Raw genomic sequence first — 15154 nt, 5'->3', positions numbered from 1 at the left:
GCCCATCTCTCTGTCAAGATCGTTTTGAATCACATGTGAATGGAGTAACACGCAAGATGCGTGTCAAGAGAAGCCGAAGGTGAGGTCGGGAAAGAGCTCCTTTGTTTTCTGACTTCCGTGCCCCATTTCAAACAGGGAAAAAACCGAGAAATTGCAAAAAAAAAAAGGCCACAATCACGTGTGAACGGAGTAACACGCAAGATGCGTGTCAAGAGAAGCCGAAGGTGAGGTCGGGAAAGAGCTCCTTTGTTTTCTGACTTCCGTGCCCCGTTTCAAACAGGGAAAAAACCGAGAAATTGCAAAAAAAAAAGGCCACAATCACGTGTGAACGGAGTAACACGCAAGATGCGTGTCAAGAGAGGTCGGGAGAGAGCTTTGTCTTCTGACCTTCACGCCCCATTTCAAACAAACGGGGGAAAAAGCGAGAAATCGGAAAAAATTAGCATAATCACGTGTGAACGGAGTAACACGCAAGATGCGTGTCAAGAGAAGCCAAAGGAGAGGTCGGGAAAGAGCTTTGTCTTCTGACCTCCATGCCCCTTTCAAACAAACGGGGGAAAAAGTGAGAAATCGCAAAAAAATAGCATAATCACGTGTGAACGGCGTGACACGCAAGACGCGTGTCCAGAGGGGGGCCTCCCTACGGGGGCGGGAGTCCGGGGGAGGCGGCTCCGAAGGCGGGGAAGGCTGCGGGGCTCCTCCCGCTGGGCTCCGCCTCCGCCTGCCTCCCTCCCTCCCTCCTTCCCCGGCCGGGCTGCCTCTGCCTTTTCCCGGGGGCTGCCAAGTCTCCGTCGCCGAGCCCGACTTCGAAGGCAAGGCGAGGGGGAAAAAAAGGAGCCGGCGGGGGGCAGCGCCTCGACCGGGCTGGGGGCGCCCTCCCTCCCTCCCTTCGTCCCTCCTCCGCGGACCGCGAGCAAGAGCCCCGCGAACGAGGGCCCCCTCCCCGCCGCCGCGCCAAGCATGCCCGCCCGCCCGGGCTTCCTCGCCCGGAGCCCGCCGCTCCTTTCTCTCCTTCTCCTTCTCCTCCTCGGAGCCTCCTTCTCCTCCGCCGAGCCCCGCTCGCGAAGTTGCTCCGAAGTCAAGCGTCTCTACGTGGCCAAAGGCTTCAGCCAGAACGAGGCGCCCAGCCACGAGATCAATGGTAAGGAGAGAGAGAAAAGGGTGAGGGAGAGCGGGCCCCATGGAGGGAGGGAAGGAGGGAAGAACTTGGGTAGACCGGGAACTTCCAAAGCACGATAGAGTGGGTAGACCGGGAGGCTCCGTGGACAAAGCAAGCGGCCTGGGTAGAACGGGGAGCGCCAGGCTTGGATACAGCGGCCCCCTTTGGTTGGGTTGGAAAGGGAAGTCCTCTCGGGTCGGAGGGCGTTTGGATAGACTCCTTGAGCTGGGTAGACCAGGACTTGAGAGAATTGGTAGACCGGGAGCAAGCGGCCTGGGTAGACCGGGGAGCGCTAGGCTTGGATACAGCGGCCCCCTTTGGCTGGAGATAGACCGGATTGGAAAGGGGAGTCCTCTCGGTCGGAGCGAGTTTGGATAAGACTCCTTGAGCTGGGTAGACCAGGACTTGAGAGAGTGGGTAGACCGGGATCAAGCGGGTTGGATACAGCGGCCCCCTTTCGGTCGGAGGGAGTTTGGATAAGACTCCTTGAGCTGTGTAGACCAGGACTTGAGAGTGGGTAGACCGGGAGCAAGCGGCTTGGATACAGTGGCCCCCTTTGGCTGGAGATAGACCGGATTGGAAAGCAGGACCTCTCGGTCGGAGGGCGTTTGGATAGACTCCTTGAGCTGGGTAGACCAGGACTTGATAGAATGGGTAGACCGGGAGCAAGGGGCTTGGGTAGACCGGGGAGCACCAGGCTTGGATACAGCGGCCCCCTTTGGCTGGGTTGTAAAGGGAGGTCCTCTCGGGTCGGAGGGAGTTTGGAGAGACTCCTTGAGACTTGAGAGAGTGGGTAGACCGGGAGCAAGCGGCTTGGGTAGACCGGGGAGCGCCAGGCTTGCGTACAGTGGCCCCCTTTTGGCTGGAGATAGACCGGATTGGAAAGGGAGGACCTCTCGGGTCGGAGGGAGTTTGGAGAGACTCCTTGAGACTTGAGAGAGTGGGTAGACCGGGAGCAAGCGATTGTGGTAGACCGGGACTAATTAGGTGGCAGTAGACCGGGCCGGATTGGGTGAACTTTCCATTGGGTTCGAGTTGACTTTATGAGTGGATCGGGACCCTATGCTTCTGATACAGCGGGTTGGGATACATTTCAGCGTGTAGACACCACAGTGGAGCGTAATTTTTTCAGAGTTTGGGTCGGGAAAGTGCTGTTTGGTCCCGATACCAACCCCAATACGATTTCCCCCCCTGAGAGCAAAATATTAACTTTACACTGGAGTAAATGCATTCACACCAATGGGTCTACTCTAATGGGGAAGTAAAAGTGCCAGGCTTAATGGGGAAAAAGAAAAGGTGAAAAAGAAAGCGGAATTGACTCGATTTGGACGTTTGTTTTGAGTAAAAACGGTGTTTTCTGGACTTTGTGCAACTTTTCAACAACAACAAAAGAGGAAAAAGATGTTTGGGGATTTTTGCAATTTATTGTGATTTTTTATCTCCCTTCCAAGACCTGGCGCCTTTTTCCCTTACACCCAGCCAAACGGTCCCAAGGTCCTTTTCCTCCTGGATTGGAAACCTGACACCAACACCACCCCCTCTCCTCCTTTTTGCAGCTTTAGGTAGAGAGATTCAATAGAGCTGGAATGCCTTGGGGTTGCAAATGGAAGAACATGGGAGAGAGGGAGGATTTGTTCCTCCCCCAACGCCCTTTTCTCATTCCTTTCTTTCTCTCTCTCTCTCTCCCCCTTCCTTCATCCTTTCTCAAGTTGTTGCTTGCAGGAGAGAGATGGAGGGGGGTGGAGGATGGGGGAAAAAACCCACCCCATTGAACAAATTGGAAAGCACCAGTAGGGGGTCTTTCAATGGATGGAATGCATCCTTTCTCACTCTTGATATTTTGCATAGGGTGGTGGTGCATTGGTGCAAAACTACCTTTTGCAATGGGAAGGGGCCGGGGGGGGGGGGGGGCTTCTAAATAATATTTGGAATATATATATTAATATATAAAAATAATATATAATATATAATAATATAATATATAATATATATATTTATATATATTATATAAATATATATAATATATAATATATAAATTATTGTATACATTATTAATTTATAATATATAAATGATTTATTGTATATAAATTAATATATAAAATAATCTATATATATAAATTTGTTAGGGGCATCCAACGAGGAAACAAAACTCAAAAACCCCCCAACGAAACTTAACCAAAATTCCCATGCCCATAACACAACCCACAAGGTACAAAGATATCTACTCAAAATGAAAAACAACACAACAACACACTCACAAAACGGCAAAACAACAAAACTCAAAAAAAACCCGCTGCCGCACGCACACACGCAACCCCACTCCCCCCGCCGCCACACACACACACGCAACCCCACGCTCCATCACTCCCCCCGCCGCCGCATGCACACACGCAACTCCACCCCCCCCCCCCGCCGCCGCACACACACACGCAACCCCACGCTCCATCACTCCCCCCGCCGCTGTACACACACACACACACACAACCCCATCACTTCCCCCACCCCAATCTTACCTCCTTTTACTTCACGCCCCCTCCAAACCCCACCCCGCCCCTTCCCGCCCTGTCAAAATTTAGGAAAGACAGGAAGGAAGGAAAGAAGGAAGAAAGAGAAAGGGAGGTAAAGAAAAAGGGGGAAGGAAGGAAAGTTAGAGAAAGAAGAAAAGGAAAAAAAAGGAAAGAAAGAAAAGAGAGACAGCAGAAAAGAAAGAAAAAGGGGGAAGGAAGGAAAGAGATAGAGAAAGAAGAGGAGAAGGAAAGATAGGAGGGAAGGAAGGAAGGAAGGAGGGAAAGAAGGAGAGAAAGAGGGAAGATTGGCCACAGCAATACGTGGCGGGTAAAGGTTGTTATTTCTATTATTATTATTATTATTATTATTATTATTATTATGATGCTATTGTTCCTCTGAGACCCTTTGAGGGGGAATGGGAGAGGTGTCAGGTCCCGGAGGCAATGCATTGCATTATTGTTATTGTTATGATGGTGGTGAAATAAAAGGAAATAAAAAGTGAAAGAAGGAAGCAAACAGGGAGGGAAGAAAGGCAAAGGAAGAAAGGGGGAGGGAATGAAGGAAAGAGAGAAGGATGAAACCAAGTAGTGAAAGAAGGAAAGAAAGAAAGAGGGAGAGAAGGAAGAAAGGAGAGAAAGGGGGAGGAAAAGGGGGGAGGAATAGGTAGGTACCTCTCTTTCATAATAGTCCAGATATCTACCTCAACTTTGATAAGTTTTACTATAGGCCACAGCAACGCGTGGCAGGGCACAGCTAGTTATATATAACATTATTTATTTATTTATCTATCTATATAAATTAAAATAATATATAAATTATTTTATAAGTTATTAATTTATAAGATATAAACGATATCTTGCATATAAATTAATATATATAAAATTATAATTTATTTATCTATAGAAATTATATATTGTATATAAATTAGTATATAAAATAATAATATATAAAATTATAATTTATTTATCTTCTATCTATTTATAAATGCTCTGTGCATAATGAGTACCTTAAAAACAAAAGGACCAATGAACGAAACCACACCCACGTCTCACAACACAAGGAGTGATCATCACTCAAAAAATAATAATTTTGTCATTTGGGAGTTGTAGTTGCTGGGATGTATAGTTCAAAGAACATTCTGAACTCCACCAATGATGGAATTGAACCAAACTTGGCACACAGGCCTCCCATGACCAACAGAAAATACTAGCAGCATTTTGTGGGCATTGACCTTGAGTTTGGGAGTTGTAGTTCACCTTCATCCAGAAAGCACTGTGGACTCCAACAATAATCGATCAGGACCAAGCTTGGCAATAATGGATCAGGACCATACCTAATGTGACCAAATGTGAAGGCTTGTGGTGTCTGGGGAAAATACTGGAAGGGTTTGGTGGGCATTGACCTTGAGTACGGGAGTTGTAGTTCACCTCCATCCAGAGAGCACTGTGGACTCAAACAAGGATGGATCTGGACCAAACTTGCCACAAGCACTCAATACACCCAAATATGAACACAGATGGAGTTTGGGGAAAATAGACCTTGACATTTGGGAGTTGTAGTTGCTGGGATTTATAGTTCACCTACAATCAAAGAGCATTCTGAACTCCACCAGTGATGGAATTCAGCCACACATGGCATACAAGACTTCCATGACCAACAGAACACACTGGAAGGGTTTGGTGGGCATTGATCTTGAGTTTGGGAGTTGTAGTTCACCTAAATCCAGAGAGCACTGTGGACTCAAACAATAATGGATCTGGACCAAACTTGGTACGAATACTCAAGATGCCCAAGTGTGAACACTGGTGGAGTTTGGGGAAAATAGAATCTTGACATTTGGGAGTTGTAGTTGCTAGGATTTATAGTTCACCTATAGTCAAAGAGCATTCTGAACTCCACCAATGATGGAATTTAACCAAACATGGCATACAGGACTTCCATGACCAACGGAACACCCTGGAACGTTTTGGTGGGCATTAACCTTAAGTTTGGGAGTTGTAGTTCACCTACATCCAGAGAGCATGTGGACTCAAACAATGATGGATCTGGACCAAACTTTACACAAAAATTCCATATGCCTAAATATGAACACAGACGGAGTTTGGAGGAAATAGACCTGGACATTTGGGATTTGTAGTTACTGGGAGTTCACTACAATTAAAGAGCATTCTGAAACCCACAAATGGCAGAAATGGGGCAAACTTCCCACACAGAACCCCCATGACCAACAGAAAATACTTAAGGCCATCCAGTCCAACTCTCTTCACCAGGGCAAGAAAACGTAATCAAAGTCCTCCCGACAAAGAGCCATCCAGCCATCAATATAGATAGATATGATTCACACACAGAGAGATATAGTATCATAGATTTGAAAGAGACCCTTAAAGAAGGAATATGATATGTCGCCTGTTCCAGAGTAGGCAAACCAGACACTCTCCACATCAACACTGACAAAGAAACATCAAGAAATACTGTTTACCCACAAGCAGAAAGAAATTACATATATTAGAAACCAACACTTTCTCATTACTTTATTTTCCAGATCAACAGACTGGGCCACAGCAACGCCTGGCAGGGGACAGCTAGTATTTTATTATTGGATTGCATTCTCTCTCCAGCCTCTCTCTCCCTCCCTCCCTCTTTTCTTTTTTGGGATCTACTAAATGAATGCAGGCAGAGCATGGAGGAATTGGCTGATGGAATTTGCAACCATTGATGCCTCCCAAACAATGGGGCTCCGCTCTGCCCCCCTTTAAAAAAGTGTTGGTGGAGTTTCAGAGCTGAATTTCAGATTGGAGAGAATGTAAAAAAGGGGGGAGAAGAAGTTTGGGGAAACTTTTAAAGGGATCCTGGGAGTTATAGTTTCACAATGATTTTAGTCATTATAATTTTGCATTGCTTTTAGTCTAAAATTTTGCAATGTTTTTAGCCTTCGCTGAAGAATGGATGCTGTTTGATCCCAGTTTTAGCTGGTATGCCTCAATGCTATTGGATCCCGGGAGTTATAGTTTCACAATGATTTTAGTCATCACAGTTTTGCATTGCTTTTAGTCTATAATTTTGTAATGCTTTTAGGCATTGCTGAAGAACAAATGCAGTTTTATCCCATTTTTGACTGACGTGCCTGAATGCTATTGAGTTTTGGGAGTTAGAGTTTTACAGTGATTTTAGTCTTTATAGAGTTGCAATGTTTTTAGCCTTCACTGAAGATCTCACTTTTAGCTGCCAATGACCCATTGCTATGGGATCCTGGGAGTTGTAGTTTCAAAATGCATTTAGCCTTTATAGTTTTGCGGTGTTTTTAGCCGTCGCTATAAAATGAATGCAGTTTGATCCCACTTCTGGCTGCCCCGGCTCCATGTGATGGGATCCTGGGAGTTATAGTTTCACAATGCTTTCAGCCTTGTAGTTTTACAATGCTTTACCCTTTATAGTTTTGCAATGTTTTTAGCCTTCACTGTGGAATGAATGCTGTTTGATCCCAGATTTAGCTGGCATGCCTCAATGCTATTGGATCCTGGGAGTTATAGTTTCACAGTGCTTTCAGCCTTGTAGTTTTACAATGCTGTAGTCTTTATCGTTTTGCAATGTTTTTAGCCTTCGCTGTGGAATGAATGCAGTTTGATTTCACTTTTAGCTACGAATGACTCGGTGTTGTGGGATCCTGGGAGTTATAGTTTCATAATGCATTTATTGCATTATAGTTTTCCAATTCTTTTTAGCTTTCACTGAAAAATGAGTGCAACCTGGACTATTGGATTTTTGAAGTTATAGTTTCTCAGTTCTTTCTTAGCCTTACAGTTTAACAATGATTTTAGTCTTTATAGTTTTGCAATGTTTTTAGCCGTCGCTATATAATGAATGCAGTTTGATCCCACTTCTGGCTGCCCCGGCTCCATGTGATGGGATCCTGGGAGTTATAGTTTCGCAATGCTTTCAGCCTTGTAGTTTTACAATGCTTTACCCTTTATAGTTTATAGCTCCTTCAGTAAAGGAGCCCCTGGTGGCGCAGTGGGTTAAACCCCTGTGCCGGCAGGACTGAAGACCGACAGGCCGCAGGTTCGAATCCGGGGAGAGGCGGATGAGCTCCCTCTATCAGCTCCAGCTCCTCATGCGGGGACATGAGAGAAGCCTCCCACAAGGATGATAAAACATCAAAACATCCGGGCGTCCCCTGGGCAACATCCTTGCAGACAGCCAATTCTCTCACACCAGAAGCGACTTGCAGTTTCTCAAGTTGCTCCTGACACGACAAAAAAAAAGGGGGGGGGGTAGAGCTTTCCAAACTTTCCATGTTGGCGACACACTTTTGGGACATGGCTCATTCAGTTTCACTGGCAAATCGGAGCTTAAGCCAACCAACCCCTTTAGAAGGGTTTCAGACAATTTATAAAACATATAATAAATGCATTATATATAAGTTTCACATAATATTTGCGATACAAACAAGGTTTGGAAATTTCCCCTTTATGTTTCTGAAGTCCTACAGTTGATTTCTGTGTAGTTTCATCAATGGGATCAATCACAAACATCATTGTCAACAAATGGCCTTCCTTATCCATTTTATTGCCATTCAGTCAACAAGTTATAGAAGGTATAACAGAGCCAATACTTGAGTAGCGCCAACACTCCACTTCTTTAGGGAATATGCCTTAAATGGAGGCTGCATGGCCATCTGTTGGGAGGGCTTTGACTGTGCAATCCTTTGTGGGTGAAGGAGGTTGGACTGGATGCCCTTTGGGGGTCTCTTCCAGTAGAGTCTCCTTTATTGGAGGTTTTTATTCAGAGGCTGGAAGGTTGCTTTGATTGTGCTTGGCTGAAATAGGCTGGACTAGATGCCCTTTGGGGGTCAGTGGTACAACAAATGGTGCAAGTTATAGAAGTTGTAGCAGCGCCCACACTTGAGTAGCACCAGCATTCCAGTTCTGTAGGGATCAAACCTCTCTGGGGTTTTTTAATGGAGGCTGGATGGCCATCTGTTGGGATGGCTTTGATTTTGCAGTCATGGTGGCTGAAAGGGCCCTTTGGGGGTCTCTTCCAATAAAGCCTCCTCTGGAAGTTTTTATACAGAGGCTGGATGACTATTGAGGTGGGCTGTTGTAGGTTTTTTTGGGCTATATGGCCATGTTCTAGAGGCATTTTCTCCTGACGTTTCGCCTGCATCTATGGCAAGCATCCTCAGAGGTAGTGAGGTCTATTGGCACTAGGAAAGTGGGTTTATATATCTGTGGAATGACTAGGGTGAGGCAAAGAACTCTTGTCTGTTGGAGCTGGGTGTGAATGTTTCAACTGACCACCTTGATTAGCATTTGTTGGCCTGGCAGTGCCTTCCCACAAAGGGGGAATGACAAAACGTTGGGGCAAAGCAATAGTGTGGGAATGTAAACCTATTCATCAAAAGCGCAGCGGACGAGCCAGGTTTTAAGGTCCCTTTTAAAGGTTTCTAAGGTAGGGGCTTTCCTAATTTATTGCCAAACTTCGCAAAACAAATAAACCTGGGCATTAGGAGGTGCTTTGATAGTGCTTGGCTGAAGGAGGCTGGACTAGATGCTCTTTGGGGGCCTCTTCCAGTGGGGCTAAGCAATAGTGTGAGAATGTAAACCTATTCATCAAAAGCGTAGCGGAAGAGCCAGGTTTTAAGGTCCTTTTTAAAGGTTTCTAAGGCAGGGGCTTTCCTAATTTATTGCCAAATTTCGCAAAACAAATAAACCTGGGCATTAGGAGGTGCTTTGATAGTGCTTGGCTGAAGGAGGCTGGACTAGTACCCTTTGGGGGTCTCTTCCAGTGGAGTTTCCTCCTTTGGAGGTTGTCAATCAATGCATGCTAAATCCCATTGATCCGACAAGCCTTAGGGACAAGTAAGAGGGAGTTTGAGGTGTCAGAAATCCTGGAGAGAAAAATTGCAACAACAACTGCAATCTATACACATAATAAAAGTGAAAATGTGTGTATGTGGGAGAAGTGTCTACTTACAGACAGCCTCCCAACGATATTGCAGGTTAGATTGAGCGCCGTGAACATACAGCCCAACCCCTGACAACACCAACCACCCAAGGAATGCTTTCATTTGGGGACCATTTTATCCTATCGGACATCCCAGGGTTCCTTTCTATTTCCAAATTTGCATGACCCCACCTACTTCCTCTCACTTAACCCCTTCCTACCCATTCTTATAGCATACAGCAAACAGGAATTGGATCAGCAACTGAACAAGTGGATTGGGAAGAATGACCAAACCTGACACACAGACCCAACATGGGCAACTTTGAATACGGGTGAGGTTTGGGTTGATTGGCCACATTTTGGGGAATTGCAGTTCACCCACATCCTTATACATTTTCCAATGGGAGCATTCATTTAAAAAAAAAACAAAACAGGAAAAACTGGATTTTTTTCCTAAGAAATAGCTACAAATTAACAAACTTATTTATTTATTTATCGTGTCAAGTTCAGACCAAACTCTTGCATTGCATTTCTTAAGAAAGGAACAAACAAACAAAACACCAAGTTTGCAAGCTTGGTAGTTGATGAAATGTCCTTTGACCAGTATCTGGCCACTTGGAGTGCCTCTGGTGTTCTTTATGAGATGGTGGTACAGAATTATTATTATTATTATTATTATTATTATTATTAATGTAACTAAAAGTAGTAATATGATAATAATATAGTATTTTATTTGTCATGTCAGGGCAACCAGTCAATTGTATTACATTACTAACAGAACAAAACAAAACAAACAAACAGACAAAACACAAAATTTGCAGACTTGGTATTCGATTAAATGTCCTTTTTACCAGTATCTGACCACTTGGAGTTCCTCTGGTGTTGCCGCAAGAAGATCCCCCATTGTGCATGTAGCAGGGCTCAGGTTGCATTGCAGCAGGTGGTCAGTGGTTTGCTCTTCTCCCCACTCGCATGTTGTGGATTCCACTTTGTAGCCTCATTTCTGCATCTCGTGGTGCCAGAGCGCAGTCTGTTCAGTGCCTTCCAAGTCGCCCAGTTTTTTGTGTGCCCAGGGGGGAGTCTCTCATTTGGTATCAGCCATTGATTGAGGTTCTGGGTTTGAGCCTGCCACTTTTGGACTCTCACTTGCTGGGGTATTCCAGCGAGTGTCTCTGTAGATCTTAGAAAACTACTCCTTGATTTAAGTCGTTGACGTGCTGGCTGATACCCAAACAGGGGATGAGCTGGAGATGTCACTGCCTTGGTCCTTTCACTATTGGCTGCCACTTCCTGGCAGATGTCAGGTGGTGCAATACCGGCTAGACAGTGTAATTTCTCCAGTGGTGTGGGGCGCAGACACCCCGTGATAATGCGGCATGTGTCGTAAAGAGCACATCTACCGTTTTAGCATGGTTCCACACTGGGCATGCATACTCATCAGCAAAGTAGCATAGTGCAAGGGCAGATGTCTTCACTGTGTCTGGTTGTGATCCCCAGGTTGTGCCAGTCAGCTTTCGTATGATATTGTTTCTAGCACCCACATTTTGTTTGATATTCAGGCAGTGCTTCTTGTAGGTCAGAGCACGGTCCAGAGTGACTCCCAGGTTTTTGGGTGTGCTGCAATGCTCCATTGGGATTCCTTCCCAGGTCATCCTCAGAGCTCGGGATGCTTCTCTGTTCTTAAAGTGAAAAGCACATGTCTGCATTTTAGATGGATTAGGGATGAGCTGGTTTTCCCTGTAGTAGGCAGTAAGAGCACCTAGAGCTTCGGAGAGCTTCTGTTCAACCAGCTCAAAGCTCCCTGCTTGAGCGGTAATGGCACGATCATCAGCATAGATGAAACTCTCTGTCCCTTCTGGCAGTGGCTGGTCATTTGTGTAAATGTTGAACAGGATGGAGCAAGCACGCTCCCCTGAGGCAGGCCGTTCTTCTGTTTCCGCCATCTGCTTCTCTGGCCCTGGAACTCAACAAAAAAGCTCCTGTTTTGTATCAGGTTTTCTATGAGGCAGGTGAGGTGGTAGTCCTTTGTGATATTATACATTTTTCTCAGGAGGAGGCGGTGGTTCACAGTATCATAAGCCGCTGTCAGGTCTATGAAGACAGCGCTTGTTATCTGCTGCCTTTCAAAGCCATCTTCTATGTGCTGAGTCGGGTTCAGCACTTGCGATGTGTAGCTTTTGCCTTTCCTGAAGCCAGCTTGCTGTGAATCAGACATGGGTCTATTCCTTCCATAATTCTATGCAAAATAAGTCTCTCCAGACCTTTGTAAAGGTGACACAACAGGGAGATGGGTCTATAGATATTTGGATCATTACGGTCTTTGCCTGGTTTCAAGATGGCGATGACTCTTGCTTTCCTCCAGATTTTGGGGATCTGACAGGATGCAGTGCAGTTGTTCATCAGCTCCAGCAGCCAGTGCCTTGCTTAAACCAAAGTTCTTGATTTGTTCTATCCGTAGATCATCCAGGCCAGCTGCTTTGACATTTTTACATTTATTGAGAGCCATGTCCAATTCAGTAGGTGTAAAAGGTTCATGAAGGTTGTTGTTATAATAATAATAATAATAATAATAATTATTATTATTATTATTATTATTTACTAGCTGTCCTCTGCCATGCGTTGCTGTGGCCCAGTCTGGTGATCTGGAAAATAATGAGAAAATGTTAGTTTCTAATATATGTAATTCCTTGATGCTTGTGAGTAAACAGTATTTCTTGTTGTTTCTTTGTCAGTGTTGATGTGGAGAGTGTCTGGTTTGCCTACTCTGGAATATGCAACATATCATAGTCCTTCTTTAAAGGTCTCTTTCAAATCTGTGGTACTATATCTGTGTGTGTGTGTGAGAATCATATCTATCTATATTTATGACTAGATGGCTCTTTGTCAGGAGGGCTCTGATTACATTTTCTTGCCCTGGTGAAGAGAGTTGGACTGGATGGCCTTAAGTATTTTCTGTTGGTCATGGGGGTTCTGTGTGGGAAGGTTACCCCATTTCTGTCGTTTGTGGTTTTTAGAATGTTATATAATTGTAGTGAACTATAAATCCCAGTAACTACAAATCCCAAATGTCAAGGTCTATTTCCTCCAAACTCCATCTGTGTTCATATTTAGGCATATGGAATTTTTGTGTCAAGTTTGGTCCAGATCCATCATTGTTTGAGTCCACAGTGCTCTCTGGATGTAGGTGAACTACAACTCCCAAACTCAAGGTCAATGCCCACCAAACCCTTCCAGTGTGTTCTGTTGGTCATGGAAGTCCTGTATGCCATGTTTGGCCCAATTCAATCATTGGTGGAGTTCAAAATGCTCTTTGATTGCAGGTGAACTATAAATCCCAGCAACTACAACTCCCAAATGAAAAGGTATATTTCCCTTAAACTCCATCTGTGTTCATATTTGGGCATATGGAATATTCGTCCCAAGTTTGGTCCAGATCCATCATTGTTTGAGTCCACAGTGCTCTCTGGATGTGGGTGAACTATAATTCCCAAACTCAAGGTCAGTGTCCACCAAACCTTTCCAGTTTTTTCTGTTGGTCACGGGAGCTCTGTGTGCTAAGTTTGGCGCAATTCCATCATTGGTGGAGTTCAGAATGCTCTTTGATTGTAGGCGAACTATAAATCCCACCAATGACAATTCCCAAATGACAAAATCAATTTTTTTGAGTGGAGGACATACATTGGACTGTTAGGTGCCTTGTGTCCAAATTTGGTGTCAATTCCCCCAGTGGTTTTTGAGTTCTGATGGTAGCACAAACTAACATTACATTTTTATTTATATAGATATACCCAGCTTTTTCTCACCACAAGGATCATTACGGTCTTTGCCTGGCTTCAAGATGGCTATGACTCTTGCTTTCCTCCAGATTTTGGACATAACATATCGGAGGGGTTTGGAGGTGAATGATCCAGTGTGGGAGTTGTAGTTCACCCTGCGTTCAGAGATATTACCAAACTTCGCAAAACAAACCTGGGCATCGCCAGGTCCACTAGCTAGTAATACAAAAGTAATCATACAAGTATTGCAATGGGGGCAAAGTTTCCCCACCTCAGCGTTTCAGGACTTAGTGTCCTCAGAGTATCACTGTGACCGGAGACACAGGAGCCTCTCTTTGCAGGAAGCGCTTGGCCTTTTTCCCCGTGGGGCCCTTTTATATAAATAGGTGCCCTGACCCATTGCTCATATCCTTTTGCCCTTTTCAGGAGCCTGATTAGCCGACACATCCTGGGGGCATATCCCGTTTCCACATTTCCTCCAAGGAGAATAAACAAAACTTGCTCCAGTTCAGATGGAGACATATACTACTTTGTCCACAGCGCTCTCTGGATGTATTCTGTCTCCCATGCTTTTTAACATCTACATGAAACCGCTGGGAGAGGTCATCCGGGGTTTTGGAGTTGGGTGCCATCTCTACGCAGATGATACGCAACTCTACTACTCATTTCCACCCAATTCCAAGGAGGCCTCTCGGGTGCTGGACGAGTGCCTGACCGCTGTGGCTGTCTGGATGAGGATGAACAAGCTGAAGATCAATCCCGACAAGACAGAGGTCCTCCTGGTCGATCGTAAACCGGATTGGGGTATAGGGTGGCAACCTGTGCTGGACGGGGTTACACTCCCCCTGAAGTCACAGGTCCGCAGTTTGGGAGTCCTCCTGGACTCATCACTTAAGCTTGAAGCTCAGGCGTTGGCGGTGTCCGGGAGGGCTTTTGCACAACTGAGACTCGTGCGCCAACTGCGACCGTACCTCATGAAGGCTGATCTGGCCAGGGTGGTCCATGCCTTGGTCACCTCCAGATTGGACTACTGTAATGCACTCTACGTAGGGCTGCCCTTGAGAACAGCCTGGAATTCCAATTGGTCCAACGTGTAGCGGCCAGGTTGTTAACTGGTGCTCTTTACAGAGAGAGGTCAACCCTCCTGTTTAAGGAGCTCCATTGGCTGCCGTTCATTTTCCGGTCCCTATTCAAGGTGCAGGTGCTTACCTACAAAGCCCTAAACGGTTTTGGACCCACCTACCTGCGTGACCGCATCTCCGTATACGAACTGCTCACGATCCCTCCGGCGTCGCAAGTGCGTTTGGTGGGGACGAGGGACAGGGTCTTCTCTGTGGTGGCCCCCCAACTCTGGAACTCTCTCCCCAAGGACATCAGACAAGCCCCAACGTTGGCAGTCTTTAGGAAGAGCTTGACGACGTGCCTTTCCAGAATAGGAAACTCCCAGCATCATGTCCCAAATGCACTTTACTAGAGATTTAGGATTGTCTGCACACCTATCTCCAAAAACCTATCCATTTCACCTGTCATGTCCAGCATTTTTAAAATTTTATCCATTACATTTGGCCCCGGCCTCAGTTTTTAAATGCGTTGTGGTGTTACTGCCTAATGCTTATTGTTATTGTTTTAATGTTTATTGCTTTGCTTTATGAGTTTATTTATTGTTGTATTTGTTATGCTGTTTTATTGATGTGTTGGGCCTTGGCCTCTTGTAAGCCGCACCGAGTCCTTCGGGAGATGTTAGCGGGCTATAAATAAAATTAATAAT

At 45.4% G+C, this 15154-nt stretch overlaps 1 protein-coding gene across 1 annotated transcript in view; it reads left to right on the top strand.

The window, feature by feature from the left end:
- Window positions 1-867: 867 nt before the first annotated feature.
- GPC4 (glypican 4) overlaps window positions 868-15154 on the top strand; it is a 108172-nt gene continuing 93885 nt past the window's right edge. The window contains exon 1 of the mRNA XM_067471643.1: window positions 868-1141. Coding sequence (XP_067327744.1) covers window positions 961-1141 — 181 coding nt within the window. The 5' untranslated portion in view covers window positions 868-960. The remainder of the gene's footprint in view (window positions 1142-15154) is intronic.

The sequence above is a fragment of the Anolis sagrei genome, chromosome 10 (assembly GCF_037176765.1).
Source record: "Anolis sagrei isolate rAnoSag1 chromosome 10, rAnoSag1.mat, whole genome shotgun sequence".
Classification (NCBI taxonomy): domain Eukaryota; kingdom Metazoa; phylum Chordata; class Lepidosauria; order Squamata; family Dactyloidae; genus Anolis; species Anolis sagrei.
Note: the sequence above shows the minus strand (reverse complement) of the source record. Positions and strands in the feature narration are given on the sequence as shown.